Raw genomic sequence first — 15,081 nt, 5'->3', positions numbered from 1 at the left:
CACAAACACACATGCATACACGCACACACATGCACACACCACACCACACCACTCTTAAGACCTACCATTAACAGGTCCAGCATCAGCTACCCTCATCAAATCATCAAAACCAAGATTTCTTTGATAGGTAACAAATAGGGCTTTGCATAGTCAAATGCATGCATGCACACACACGCATTTTTCAATCATACAATGCCCATCTCCTGGTTAGTCTCTGACACAGTCTCTGACTGTAAAACCAACAGATCTGAATAAAACCAGGAAATGATCTTTAACAATGATGCCATACAGCAAGCGTGCTCAGCTCCACTGGTCAGACGCTCCATTGTTTCACATTTTGGAGACATGCACATTCCTGCTGGACCTGGTGCTGGGGATTACACTGAGACCCCTCTTGACCTCAGACAGACCGGGTGAGTCGGGCACACAAACATCTGGTATGGTCTCAAGCTGGAAGAGTCTTCCCAACATCAGGAGCAATGGATGTAGCTGCAGAAGTGCCCCACTGCAACCTGATAAGCTGGAATTAATAAAACAGCCAGCAAAGGGCTGAGGCAAGATGGCCAAGACAAACTGTACCGTCGAAGCCACAAATGACTTTTGGCCACGAGCGAATCGCTTCTATGATAGAGCTGAAAAATTCAGAAACTAGCTGCATCGTTGGAAAGATGACAATGATGTGCCACTTCCATGATGGTTAGGCTTCACTCCGTGTTCATTTTCCTGTGGAAAACCGGCCTGTTCGCATATTGCATTTACTGACCAAGGCCACGTGGCCCAATAGCCAGGTTACATAAAGGTCACATGATTCTAAACTGGAACAGTTGTGGCAGCACCAAACATGGTGTAGCTTTTTTTACGAACCCAGGACCCCCTGTTTTATGTAAAATTGACTGTGTGTGCATGTCACTGCTTCACAAACCAACTTTGCCGTGCTCTTGTATGACGACTTGCTAACAGCAGTAGCCTACAATGTAAATAAGCAGCACTCAGCGCGGTCCTGTTTAGGTTATGAGGCCAAACTCGTGTGCAGACGTGCAACTTGTCAACTCCCTAGAGAGACACAGAAAATGCTGAGCGAGTGTTGCCCTGAAGACAGGCCTAATCCCACCTTTGTTTTGTAACAAACACGGCCTTGCACAAGCACTGGGCATGTATGGTGCTGTCTGAACAATCTGCCCCCAAAAAACCAATCTTGTGGGCTTGCCTTCACCCTAGTAACACGGTCATGTTCTCGGCGCCAATTATAGTGTACCTGAAATAAGGTCAAAAACACTCGGGTTGATGGGATGTGTTTTATAAGTGAGGAACACATCAAACTATGGGGCTCTATTACTGTCACCACACCTGGTGATTACAGTGGGTGATAAAAGCTCAATTGCAGAGAAGAAAACAGAACAGACATGACCCAAAGCACATTTTGTCCTGGGTCCGGATGGGGCTTTTTGGTATACGTAATATCTCAGGTAAAGGTTGAGACTCTGTGGGAAGGAGTTGCTGGCACGATCAAATGCCCCACCACAAGCACGCTTATACAAACACACACACAAAAACATGCAACACCGAAGAGAATATGGTTTGTCCATTTTCTAAAATACTACATCAAAATGCAAATCTATCCATGAATAGAGAATATGTGATTCTGAACAAAAAACACTGATAATAAACCGAGAATTTATTTAGGAATGTAGTCAATATACAGAGATGAAAGACAGTAATTGCTTTCATCACCACAGAAACATTTTTGCTCAACTAATGTCAAGGCCTCACTGAATTGCAAATAACCATCAAAGGCCTTCTAACAGCATTCAGCACAGTCTAAGTCATATAAGCTACTTTTTAACAGGTCTCTTAAGCACAGGCACACACACGCAAACAGACAAACATCACTTGGGCTTAAAGAGCTACCATTTCCAAGTCCAGCATCAGCCACCATCATCAAAGCAAACATTTCTTTGATAGGTAACAAACTTACGTGATACGTGTTTGTTGAACTGCATGTACAATCAGTTGCCCCACCACAAGCACACTTGCACGCACAAGCACACGCAAAACAGAAGTTACCCCCCTCAGGCAGTCATTAGCAATGTAATTCCATCTTTCAAAAAAATGTCATAAAGGGCTGACTGTAATGTGAACCAGAGGGAGAGGGCTAAATGGTTCCAGACCTTGATTTGTGTGCGACAAGCGGCACATTGTTTCGTCTGGGATAATGTGCGAACATGCACATGTTAGCAACCATTGTTGAAACCTAGCATGAGGCGCTTTTAGGCAAAGTGTCAAGCATCACATTACAAAATATTTTTAAAATAGAGCGACTGGAGCGACAGCACTTTCTGCAGCATAGCACCCCCTCATCACAGTGCTGGGCCATTGTATTTTATTTGGTCCACAGAGAATAGTGCCCCCTACTGGGTCAACAGCACACCTTCTGGCAGCAATTTTTTTTCCCTGAAGTTTGAAATGGGAAGGCTACTCAGTGTAGTCTTTTGGCACTGTCGTGATGAAAGATGTCCCTTGATCAACCTTATCTTGACATCTCTACTGAAACAGCCCAGCAGCATTCAAATGACAAATCTGTTTCCTAGGAGAATTAGTTTCACAAACATTACTAGAGACAGCCATCCACACAACCACACCTTCCTTCAGGACAAACCAGTCTTCTACAGCAGTTGGAAAAGCTGTAGTAGGCCAGTAACTACATGCTTTCAACTTTTTTTTCTGTTCGCATTCACGTGGCTCAGAGAAGAAAAGGGCAATCCTGGCTTTCAGCTGCACAGCGTCGTTAAAAAACAAACGTGACTTCTATTCCTTTTTTTAATTCAAACAAACCACAGCACGTGAAAAGCTTGGTAAAAAAAAGAGAAAGGCTCTCTGTTTTCTACAGGTTAGCAGTGAAAAGCAGGTCTGGGTTTTCCAGCTCGTGTTTGGGCTGTCGCCAGAGCGTTTCAACCGACATTGTCTTCGAGGGAAAACTGCTGACTCCACCACGGGGCTCCGCGTTAGAGGAGGGGGCCACCCGCTGTCGGGGAAACAGATGGTGCTGTCATTTTCTCACTGCGCAAGAGGAGAGGCCGCGCACACTCGTGTTAGGCGCCCAATGGCTGATACCTGTTTCAGTCAGAAATGTCTTCACCTACGGAGATAACACAGTCCGATCCACCCTCTCTACTACTTGGCTTTATGTAGACAGGCAGTTTGAAGGGACCCAAATCTGATTTTTGTCACATGTCCAGTACGGACGAAGAAGCAGCAAATAATCACATCAAAATTTACATTTTCAATTCAGATTTGGACATGTGGGCCTAAATCGAATACATATCCGATACTTGCTGACTTGTGTCTAACTATTCAAATCAGATTTTTGCCCTCTCAAGTTTTTTTTCTGTCACTGCTCAGTGTTGACTTGCATCATCATTTCATGGCAGAAGTTAGAAATATATAGCTAGTCTAAGCACACACATTTGATATGGCCACTTGGAAAAGCTAGACAGTCCCCCATAAAGTCCAGATTTGAAAAACAAATGAGATCTGAGAATTAAGGCCTACAGCCAAGACAAAGCTGATGCTTCTGACAGCAACAATAAGTGAATCCATAAACTTTTATATTTCAATATACAATAACTTATAAAGTCAATAATTCACTGAACATAATGAAGCATCTGGCCAATTGATGGTAGGTTTTCAACTGCACTTTGTAAGTGTGATTATTCAGTGATCCTAGATAGTCTCTATAAAATGTGTTTCTGTGCATACTATAGGGGATTACATTACATTTATTTAGCAGACGCTTTTATCCAAAGCGACGTATAAAAGTGCATATCACGGTCATTGGACAACTACAAAACACAGGTTCAATGTCTGCTTTAGTTGAGTAAGAATTTCATTTGCGATGTGCTGCATCTCACAGTTGGTTTCAGACAATTTGGTCGTATGCAGATACCATTGGGGGTTGCGAACTGAAATGTGCAGCACCCTGTCTGTGAGAAACAGGCCTCGCTGGGAGCTAGCAGAAACAGGCGGCCACAAGTGCTACTTTCCAGGCAAATTACTAACGGGGTTTGTTAAATGATAGCTGTAAGTAAAGGCCAGAAACAGACCCGCAGAACATCATAGCGGAGGACTGTGTTTACCCTCCCCAAATGAGATTCAGGCTCGGGGCAGATTCCTCGTCTGTCGCGGCGCTTTATATCTCGGCCGACGATCTGTTTGTTCCGTTGCTCGGGTAGAGAGAGTTCACCTCAGGCTCGAGCAAGGAAACGGGGCAACAACTCTTAATTCAGGAAATAATGCCGACGGCTCCCCCAAACAGATGCAGAATTAATATGTTATTGTAGTTCTGTGTTCACGTTTCCAGGGTGTTCATTGTTCCAAGGACGAATGCTGCATGGCGTCCCGTCGAAAAGTCATCACATGAAACATTACGAATACGGATAGTAAAACGCCAATGCAAGGATGTATAGCCTTTGAACTACGAACTACAGGTTTCATAGGCCATGCTATAGTCACGGCTGTTCAAAAGCTAGGGCATGGGCGAGCACTTCCAGTCAAGCTAAATCAATTCAACTCTACAGGCTAACCTAGAACCAACAAGAAACACATTATTGCACAGTCGTCTGTGCAGGACTCGAGTCTGGTATGGTTTATGTTCGAGCAGAGAAGTGAGTGACTCATTTTGTCAGAAGTTCTGAGTGCATAATTCAAGGGCCGTTACTTCCTAACAACCTACCATTATATAGCCGATAAGAAGGAATAACAAATCTTCTTTCTGTATCCGTGTAAGAGCTTAAGTCCACGCTCTCAGCATTGTTTTTAGGGCACGACTGATACCAGAAGAGGCAGATGAACCACAAGGAAACCGTTTAAATTCGTATTATTTAAATAACTTGGATTCCTCGAGGCTACTACCATCTAGTGGCCACCAGTAAACATAGGAAACTAGACAGTTCAGTTGTAAATGGGAACTATATTACCTGCGCATGCTTGTGAGAGAAAGAATCTCATTAGGCCCCTTATATGAAACTAAAAAATATAGAATCGTTATATAGAATGTCCACATTTGAAACAATAAGACCAGTTCACAAGGTTTCTTGATATATCCATCACGTTTTAAAGGAAGAAAAAAATGTGACGTGTAATATTAAGAAAAATAATCACATTTATAAATAATATCCAGTAAATTGGAATATATTTAATACCAATAAATATGGAATGTTGGGTAATAAAGAGCAGTGTACTGAAGACCATAAACGAATGGAGAGGAGATTTAATTAATCACTGTTTAACAATACGCCCAAGTGTTCGTTTTCAGCAAGGATTCAAATAATTTTAAGTTGGAAACAAACAGCACTAATACAATTATGAGCTGAAGCAAGTATGTAAATTAACAACTGAATGGGAGAACAGCTACAGGGAATTGTTACGGTTAGTCTTCATTTAATAAGAACCAGAAAAAACTCTGATCCAAAGCTCAACCATTCATCCAGGGATTTTGTCCTCAGTCAGCGTTTGGGAAATTGCCCATAATCATCAAGATACAAGAGATGCTACCAGTAGGGGAGAGACATTATTACTGTCTTTATGTGCATTTATGAGGGGAAACCTGAGGGTGTGATGTTCAGAGCAATATTGTTCAGCAGATAAGGGAACTATGTGTACACAGCAGGACGATCCCTTCCTGTTGGGAGTGGTAACAGGAAATGTTGCTAACTTCTATGCCTCGAATATGCATATATCATTTTATCACTACTGTACGAACACATCACCTTGGCCCAAATAAATCTGTGTTTTTCAGCATATATAGGTCAAAAAACCTGCTGCCACTACAACAAAATCAAGGCTCTCATTCACTGACACGGTGTACATAAGAAAAAAAAGTAACAAAGAAAGTAATGTGAGTAAAGAAAATACAGCAGTTAGTGATCCTAATTATATTTTAAATGGCCACAATTAAGTCAACGTTTTTCTTTTGTGTTGAAAGGGCGACAATTATGGAGTCTGAGCTCTGTAACTACACTACAAAGTCAGTTACGAGAAGTGTGAATTCTTCACGTGCTTCATACTGTGGCTGTTCTTTCTCACCATTACTTCCATTGCATTTGCTCATTAATGCCGGAAGCATTCTGCTATTCAGCTCAATCACCCACAGGCCAGGGTAAGGCTCAGCAATTTTTAACGGCAGTTCCTTCCTGTCCTTAAAAGTAAACAGTAAGACGCATATTTTCTAGTAGTGATAATTTGACTCGTCTCACCACCAGAGTTTTTGCCTTAAGTGACTGTCGAGATCCTGTGCATCAACATATTTTCCTTCAGGGGCTATCCACGACAAGTACATTTGAGAAGCCTGACAGTTTCTCACCAGTCAACTGCAGGAGGTCATGGGATTAGTTAGCGATTGGTTGTAACACCTTGATTTTTTATAATCAGAGAGGCTGAGTGAGAACGTGATGAAATCAGGTCTTATAACTAGTGGTGCACAATATAAAAAATTTTGGGGCCTATATCAGTAACCAATACGTCTGGCTATATTGGTTGATACTGACATTGATTCCACAGATGCAAACTGCAGCCAGGTTACCGCACTCATCAAAGAAGGGCATAGCCATCATCTTGTGAACGGAAAATGAAACACGTTTTAGTTGTATTATAAAATATTCCAACTTGCTTACTTCATTATTAAACAGAGATCACGAGTCTCAAGGTCTGCTGACTCCCTGTATAGTTATGCTGGTGAGTTTAGCAGGTAAAGGGAAAACATACATAAAAAATAAATTAGTAAGAGGGTCAGATGAATGAATGATTATCCTAGTTTTTGACATTTAAATTTAATTTACAGCATCAGTGGCACATCAAATGCACCATAACAGATGTATGTGTTATATCACTATATTGGCCCATCTTATCCACCATAATCTTATTGGCTGATAAAGTTAGTTTGAAATACTAGCCTGATTTTAGGGTAAATTGCTTAATACCCAAAGATGTTGCACTTCTTGAGTACATTTTCTTCTACCTGAATAGCACCAATAAATAGCCAACAAAAACGTGTTAAAGATTTTAAGTGAGCTGTAAGTTTTAACGTTCAGACCTTTGCAGAAGTGAATGGACACCAGTGGAAAAAACAAAAGCAAACAGTGCCATGGTAGTTTTCCATTTCTAAAAGCTTTCAGGAAACCAAAACATACAGTTTGTTTTGCCTGTTTAAAATGGAGCTCAAACTACGGGGTACGTCTGGAGAGGATCATGGTGCTATTCATGGGTGCATCCAACAATTCCTTAGATTCTTGTGTGTTGGCTGCCAGGTAGCAGCTCTGTGTTTCCTAAAGTCACAATGACTAATATTAAGGTGGAGTGGCTTTTGAACTTCAGAACTTCAGGTATGGAATGCATTACTTTTTTTCTCAAGATTCATCCACACTCACTGTGCAAAGAACAAACATCACATGTTTATTTAGCCATTTTCAATGGCGGTATCCGTTTGTATCGGCAGCAATACTGAAACTAATAATCCAGTGCACATCGTCCTAGTACTTATGGTAATGTGACCACATGAATGAGATATCAGCATAGTAGATACTGCATTTCTCAACCATCACTGCCTGCTTCAGTCAAGATGACATGCAAGGATGACACATTTACAGTTTACAAGCATCATCTCATTCTGTAAGCTAATGCCTGGCACCATTAGGAGTTTGGGTCTTGCCCTCACTCTCCTTAATCAGTTCAGAGAATTACACCTATGACCAATAAGCCGGACCCACATCAGGAATCTGTCTTTATCTTTTGCTGGATAAAAAAATCTCCAGAGTTCGGAACATGCACTAGGACAGACTACTGCATATCTTACGTTAGCTTGGTGGTTTTATATTAATCCAACTCTCATTACAGACCAAATGAGATCTGGGTCCAGGCTGCATTTCTCTGAGTATATAGAGAAGATAATAATGCTACCTCTTCCTCCAGGCCATTTCTGTGCCAACTTTTGAAAAAGATTCTAGGCGCCACCTAGTGGTGGGCTAACAGAAAAAACTTTTGTTTTTTTTTTAAGTTTCAGCAGCTTCACAGAAAAGGTCAAATGACAAATTTCAAATGTCTCCTTGTCTCTCTGCAGATGGAGTCCAAGATAGGAAGGATATCCAGAGTTTTACCACAGAATGATTAAAGAGACATCCACCAATTCATTGTAGTCTAGATGGCTAGAGTATGTTGCGAGTCCCTCTTGGCATGGTAACAAATTTGCTGGTGCCAAATGACCCCTTTGCACTACCTGGCTTGTTTCTACATTGTTGAAACAAGTTTGAACAATGTGCATGTTCCAATTGTTCATGTTGTAAAAACAAGGTTTAAAAAAACTGGTCGACTGGAATGCATCTTCAGTGTCTATCTGTGTATTCTATTGTACCTCACTGAAAAAGACCTACAGAGATGTTTTGCAGGAAAGTAACCAGACCAAGTGGATAAATGATTGGTCTGGTTACTTGCCTGCAAAATGTCTCTATAGGTATTTTTTAGTTAGGTACAACAGAGTACACAGATCCATACAGTCTGAATCTTCCATTTCAGAATGTCCCAGGTACACTATTTTACTGCATAACGTGCAATGCACAAGTAATTAATTCTGTCCATAAATATTGTTGTTTTAGTATATCAGTGAGTACAGCAGGAATGTTTCACCAAAATGATATCGATATGTACGTATGTGTGTCATGTGCTGTTTAAAGAGCTTCACGGCACAGCAACACTGATAAGAGATGTAACCAAGCTTTTAAAAAAAAGTGTAAATGGTAAATGAACTGCATTTATATAGCGCTTTTATCCAAAGCGCTTTACAACTGATGCCTCTCATTCACCTATACACTCACACACAAATGGTGAAAGGCTGCCATGCAAGGTATCGTTCAGCTTGTTGGGAGCAATTAAGAGGTTAGGTGTCTTGCTCAGGGACACTTCGACACTCCCAAGCGTGCTGCTTGCATGCAGGACAGGCTTAAGGGAACCGTTGTAAACACATGGCCCGCTTCAGTCTAGAGAGTACAGGAATGAGATATTTCACACAGAAAAAAAAAGTAACTGTGTGCCTTGCAGCCAATCGTCCTCTATGGCCAGGAGTTCCACTCCATTAGAGCAGCACTGGCAGGGGGGGGAACAGCATATCTCCCACATCCACGCAAGGCCAACCACAACCACTGACCTACTGTACAACCAGAACAGCAGTGTGTAATTAGGGCTGAGCACATTGCTAAGCAGGTATCATAATGGTCAGGGACCTGGGCCTGCAACTCCAGGGATTCAGGTGTGGTTGAGGAAACAGTAGCAGGTGTAGAAGCGTCTTTGATTGGTGGTATTTATGGCGTCATTGGGCCGAACAATGGGAGTTTGTTAGGATTATGATCCAGAATGGAATGATTTCTTGGGTCAGCAGCTTCTGAATGCTGCGGAATGATCTTCTTGTATTAGTCCTCCAACAAGTGGCTGGTGTGCAAAAGGGTCTTCTTAGTAAACAAGGTCGCTGTCAAATTTGGTGCTGTTGCGTCCAAAGGGGCTATTCATCCCTCAAAACAAAGTTGAAAAAAAACAGAGCTACGCCTGTCCTGTGGTGCATTGATGGGGATGCTGTGATGTCCACTCAGGCCCGAGTTTTAGGTGAGATGGTTAGCTGGCTGACTCCCTCAAGCCTTTGGAGCCAACATCACACCAATTTACAAAGAACAGGAGTGACAACTCCAATATCCAGGTCAAGTCCTAGCTCGATCCGCTACCTGATAATCAATCCCAGCAGGTGACAGGCTGTCCCCTCCTTCGCCTCCGATTCCCCTCCTTGATCCGTCAGTGTAAATGGGATAAGCAAGTAAAGGACACGTTTGTCAGTAGTAGGAGAGGTAGTTGATGATCCGGTTGGGTAATGTTAGCTTGGACACGACCTCCAGAGCTCTTTTACCCAGCACAGTCCTCAGCGTGAGCCTGCTCAGGTGCTGCAGACTCAGGGGCGTACCTGCAGACAGACAGGAAACACAATGCTTCATGGGACTTGATGACATCACACACATATAAAAGCTCAGCACATAGCCACGACCTACAAATCCTCCATTACTCAGTAAGGCAATAGGCTTTCTGTTTATCTGCTCATCTTTGTCACTTGAATTATGGATTGACTTCACTCTGAACTGGATGAAATATAATCTACATGGGCTTACAAACACATTTGCACAAATCCAGTTTTGTGTGAGAAATCTTTCACAAGATTTCTCGCACAAGAGCATAAGGAATGCAGAACTAATGAGGTACACCATACTGAAACATTAAACAAAACCATATTTTTTCATGACTTCCCAGGGCATGTGATAGCAGCTACAAAATGACCTGGCAGCAGGTATATATTGCATTTGTACATTTTCAAGTAAAAACACTAGGCCACCTTCTTCAGTTAGAACAGAAATCCCTAAGAGAAGTGGCTCCCATTGAAGTCAGCGGTTTTCCAGTAAATGTGAAAAAAAATTTTTTTTAAAAGAGGTCAGGTTTGGTGAATCAATCAGCAAGTCAAAGCAGGTCCAAGCCGGATCTTTTATATTTGATTTTCTCATTAAGATTAAATCTAAGTGTTGCCTTTGACCGGCCCTCCATGACTAATTGCGTAATGAAAAGCAAAATCAGGTTATTTCCTCAGCACGCCACCAAGTCACGGAAAGAAAAGCGTACCTTCGTAAAACTCTAAGCAGAGGTTCGGGGGGGACCCCGGCCTGGTGTAGTCGACGGGCTTCTTGCCCAGGTTGTCCCTGGCGTACACGTTCCCCCCGAACTCCACGAGCATCTCGATCAGATCCACGTTCTTCACCTTGGCCGCGTGGTGCAGCGCCGTCTCGTGCAGCTTGGCAGCGTTCACGTTGGCACCTTCGGAAAGGCGGGAGAGCTCGTCAGTGCTGTGGGTGCTAAGCAGCAGCCGGAGTGACGGACAGCTCACCGCACCCCAGCTGACCTATCCTGGCAGAGCACTGCAGTCACGCACTCCAGCAGGGCAGTTTGCCTCAGATAACGCACTCAGAAACCCAGAGGAGCTGTGTCTTATTTAGGGTGCACGTGCACACTGTTTTACTTTGGGGAACAACTCAAAGTAAAATAACAATGCCTAACAACCCAGGATTCAAAATCAGGTCAGTAGTGTACTATCCACAGAAACAGAATTATTGCACTGCATAAAACTTTGCTATAGAAGGGAATCCCTGAGCAAACACTAACAGACAACCCTGCACTCCAGAATCCCCAAAGCAGATTTGGTCATACATCCATAAGACCATTTCAAAACAGTTGATGGGCTTGCATATGTCATGGCATTACTTGCAAAGGGACGTCCATAATTCTGAAGTCCACAGTCAAACCTTTGGCTGGGTCCCACGAGAGGGCGTGGTCAGACGCGTCACCCTCACCTGCGTTGAGCAGCACCTTGGCGCAGTCCAGGTGTTGCCTGGCGCACGCCACGTGCAGCGGGGTCCCGAAGTGACAGTCGTGCGCCTCCATCTGGGCGCCCTTGGCGACCATGAGGCGCACGCAGTCCGCGTTACCTGCAAACGAGCACACGTTAGCGCTCCTATCCGGGCCTCTGAGAGAGTCACTATAAATCTGTTCAGTGCGCAGATCAGTAACTAGACCTGTCGGTTGTGAAACGCTGAACACCCTCACTGGAGAGTGTGGACCGAGAGCTACTTAGCGTTCATGCCCCGCCCCTCTCAGCCAGGGTCCTCAGGACCCCGGGTGACCGTGCGCATATTTTTCGAGGCGCCGGTGTCTTACCGCCCATGCAGGCCTCATGCAGGGGCGAGAAGGTGAAGAGGGGGGGGTTGACCGTGGCTCCGTGCTCCAGCAGCAGCCTGACGCAGTCCAGGCTCCCCGCGGCACAGGCGTCGCACAGCGGCGTGCTGCCGTCGATGTTCCGCGCGTCTACCTGTGGGTGGGGGCGGGGGGGCGTCAATGCAAACAAATGCGTAGGAGGAAGTAATGTCAACAATGTGGTGAACCCCCCCAAAAAAAGAAACCAATGCAGCAGGACCCAGCTATATCCTCTTCGTACAACCTTATCTCCCTATCCTGTGCTCTAGGGGAGTGGCCCTGTCTCTCTCACCTTTGTCCTGTGAGACTTGCCCTGTCTCTCTTACCTGTGTTCAGTGAGAGTGGCCCTGTCTCTCTTGTCTGCATCCTGGCTGTGCTCCAAGGCTTGTCTAATCTTCATCTAATCTCAACTGTGCCCCAGGAGTGTGGGCCTTTCGCTCTCTCTCACCTGTGCACCAGCATCCAGCAGCAGTCTGACACACTGTGTCTGCCCCTGTATGCAGGCCTCGTGGAGGGGTGTGATGGAGTCCACCGCCACTATGTTAACGGAGGCTCCTCTCTCAATCAGCTGCTGCAGCTCCAGGGCGCGGCCTTGCGAGGCAGCCTCGTGGACCTCGGAGCGGTCCGTCCAAAATCCCAGGCCATGAGCTGAGGTTATAAAAAAGCTCAAGAAATGGGCTCCACAAAAGGACAAGCGAGCAACTACACAATTCAGCTTAATTTCACAAAATCTTTGCCATCTTTTCTAACCGGCAAACCATGTAATATCTTTTAAAGCAAAAGACTTCGAACTGCCACCAACCTTTGCACATCATTGCATCATTTTGAAAGGAAGCAATGCTGCATGCACAGGAACATTACTTTTAATTCCGTCAAAATATTTCGCAACCAAGCAACACACATAATTTAAAATCGCAGAAAACAAGTTGTACGTAAAACAAGTTAAAGTAATACCAGCTGCTCGAGAATAACCGTTGTGGAATGTCGTGGCCGCAACATCAACAACATAGCCGTTTGACAGATTGTCTGAATTATCATAACGTATAACTATTACACTTTACATAGTGTAAAGGCAAATGAAGTACTATTACACTAAATGACATATGTTATTATTTACACTGAGAAGCAAGCACACGTAACAAACTTCGACGGAGGAAGTCAAGCGTTTGCTAACATGACCTTGATTTGCTTAAAAATGAGCTCGTTACCAGAAAGCTTACTAACGTTAGCTGGTTAGCAGGTCAGGTCGTGCCCGGTGCAGCTAACGACGACAGTCTTCGTGTACACAAAAATAACTCAAATCTGCCTTCATTAGACAAAGTGGGCACACGGACTTGTGTGACAGATCATTCTGCTTGTCTACACAGTACATATTAAAGAACCACCGTTAGCGGCGGTGTTGGTCAGGTTAAGTTTACGTCATGTGGGAAATAACTGCTTTGAATACCACCAGCAGCTGTATTTACGGACTCACCGATGTCTCCAAACAGTGACGGTCTAGCGTGGGTAATATCCATGTCAACAAAACACTAAAGCCTTTGTATTCGCCTCATCGACTATAATTAAGGTATTGTAAACAAAACCGACAGCTTGAGAAACAAAAATACATATCCAGCTAGCTCCCAGCCCACCACTCTAATCAGAACAGTCCTGCAGTCACGTGGCCGACGTGTTTACAGACAGGAGACGATTATGGGATATGCAGTTCAGCGTTCTGTTCTTGCTCGTGCTTTTCAGATCCTTGCCCTGACAAAGTCATATGCAATAGAGTTTTAATGATGAAGTGTTGCAAATTCTAATGCGTTTCGTAAATTGAAAATGTACGTTTAAAAAAGCCCTTAATTTATCCATTATTTCCAGTATTGCGCGGTTTCATTTTCATGTGAGGAAGGCCATCTTGTACCAAGGTGATCGCTTGTTCATTTGCTACAACTTAAATGAACTGCGGTAAGCGTTTGATATGGGACACACTGAAATTAGGATAGAGTATCTTAGCCTTAGGTTTACAATTTTGTCTATCTGCAGTATATTACATACAGTAACAATTCTCCATATTCTGTTCATGTCCGATTATTTAATTGCATGGTTGGATAGGGGCTTAAAATATTCAGGAATGCCAAGTTAATAGGCCTGCTTTTCTGTGCCCTGGAGATTGTTAGTCTTGACGCAAGATGTTGCAGGTTTGTGTGTAAACTCATTTTTCCAAGCGCTCGCTGTTGTTAGATTACAGCAGTTATCCATGTCTGTTTGTATATACATTACACAATTCTTCTGGAAAACATGGTATTTTGCAATGGATGTTAACTTTTTTGGATTCTGAAAGGCGATGCAATATTGTGAACAGTGATCAGGCTTGGAGACAATCCATTGAAACACATGTTTGTAAAACAATCCTTTAAAAAAGCATAATTAACTTTTATATAATTGATTGCTGTCACAAATTACTTTACAGGGTTAATTTGTTGACACACATCCCCCAAATCATCTTCTGTTCAGATTCCAGACCTTTATTTCCTGACAGTACATTCTTTGTACTTGTGTTTATATAAAAAAAGTCACACTTGTGCATCTCATTTCTAGAGATCTCGACTGCCTATAACAGCAGATAAATGTTCTTTCCTTAAAAATGCTTTTTTCCCCCCCAACGAATGTAGTCTTGGTTACTAATTCAAATGCAATCTCAGAGTGTACGTTGATGTACATTCCTACACTTTGATCATGCAGGCAGCATTGTAAACACACTGGAGCAAACTCCAGGGGCAAGTCTTCTCAAAGCAACCACAATATAATTTTACAGCATTTATGAGAAAATCATTAATACAAAATGGAAAACATAATCAATGTTCAGGCAGTCGTTATGTATGAAGCACTTCCTCTTGCTCAGATTGGACAGCCCTGGCTTAAACTGGAGTCATGCAGATTCCTTGTAAGACTAAATTAATGAAGCCTAATAATCAAATATTGGACTACCTCAAGCAGGCCAACGCAACACCCAACATATGGATTTAAAAAACACACCAACTACAGACTCTTCACTGGAATGTGAAGATGCGAAAACATTGACTTATCAATGAGCAATAACAACACACACATTTCCATTAGTTCACTTTTACTTTGCAGAACAGAAATCATTTAAACCCTGTTTTTGACATCCGCACTACTCCGTGGGTAGTCCAGGGCCCTTGTCGTGTCGATACTGCAACAGACATTTTGGTCCACCAAAAGTCACACTGAAAAGTACATTGAATTCAGTCACATATT

The 15,081-nt window shown here is 43.1% G+C and overlaps 1 protein-coding gene and 1 long non-coding RNA gene across 5 annotated transcripts in view; both read right to left on the bottom strand.

Annotated features, from left to right (window-relative positions):
- The window catches only part of LOC135258922 (uncharacterized), a 74,463-nt gene extending 69,349 nt beyond the window's left edge, over positions 1-5,114 (bottom strand). Inside the window, exon 1 of one of the 4 annotated variants that reach the window (XR_010331136.1) lies at positions 4,730-5,114. This is a non-coding gene — a long non-coding RNA (uncharacterized LOC135258922). The remainder of the gene's footprint in view (positions 1-4,729) is intronic. The other 3 variants (XR_010331135.1, XR_010331138.1, XR_010331137.1) reach the window with 3 other exon arrangements.
- A 2,416-nt stretch (positions 5,115-7,530) lies between these two features.
- On the bottom strand, positions 7,531-13,600 carry LOC135258921 (ankyrin repeat and SOCS box protein 13-like). Its single transcript, XM_064342630.1, has 6 exons — positions 13,295-13,600; positions 12,269-12,468; positions 11,785-11,935; positions 11,421-11,555; positions 10,696-10,887; positions 7,531-9,991 (listed from the first exon to the last, which is right to left on the bottom strand). The coding sequence occupies exons 1-6, from the start codon at positions 13,335-13,337 to the stop codon at positions 9,864-9,866; spliced, it is 849 nt and encodes a 282-aa protein (XP_064198700.1). The 5' UTR covers positions 13,338-13,600; the 3' UTR covers positions 7,531-9,863.
- Positions 13,601-15,081: the final 1,481 nt, after the last annotated feature.

This window comes from Anguilla rostrata, chromosome 7 (genome assembly GCF_018555375.3).
Source record: "Anguilla rostrata isolate EN2019 chromosome 7, ASM1855537v3, whole genome shotgun sequence".
In the NCBI taxonomy this organism is placed as follows: Eukaryota; Metazoa; Chordata; class Actinopteri; order Anguilliformes; family Anguillidae; genus Anguilla; species Anguilla rostrata.
This window is presented reverse-complemented; position numbering and strand designations above follow the sequence as displayed.

Bases quoted from the DNA above. Each gene is read 5' to 3' on its own strand.
- LOC135258921 (XM_064342630.1), bottom strand. From the start codon at position 13,337: ATGGATATTACCCACGCTAGACCGTCACTGTTTGGAGACATCG. The intron at 11,936-12,268 runs GTGAGAGAGAGC...CCCCACCCACAG, and splicing joins TGCTGGATGCTGGTGCACAG to GTAGACGCGCGGAACATCGA. The intron at 11,556-11,784 runs GTAAGACACCGG...GCTCGTTTGCAG, and splicing joins GCATGAGGCCTGCATGGGCG to GTAACGCGGACTGCGTGCGC.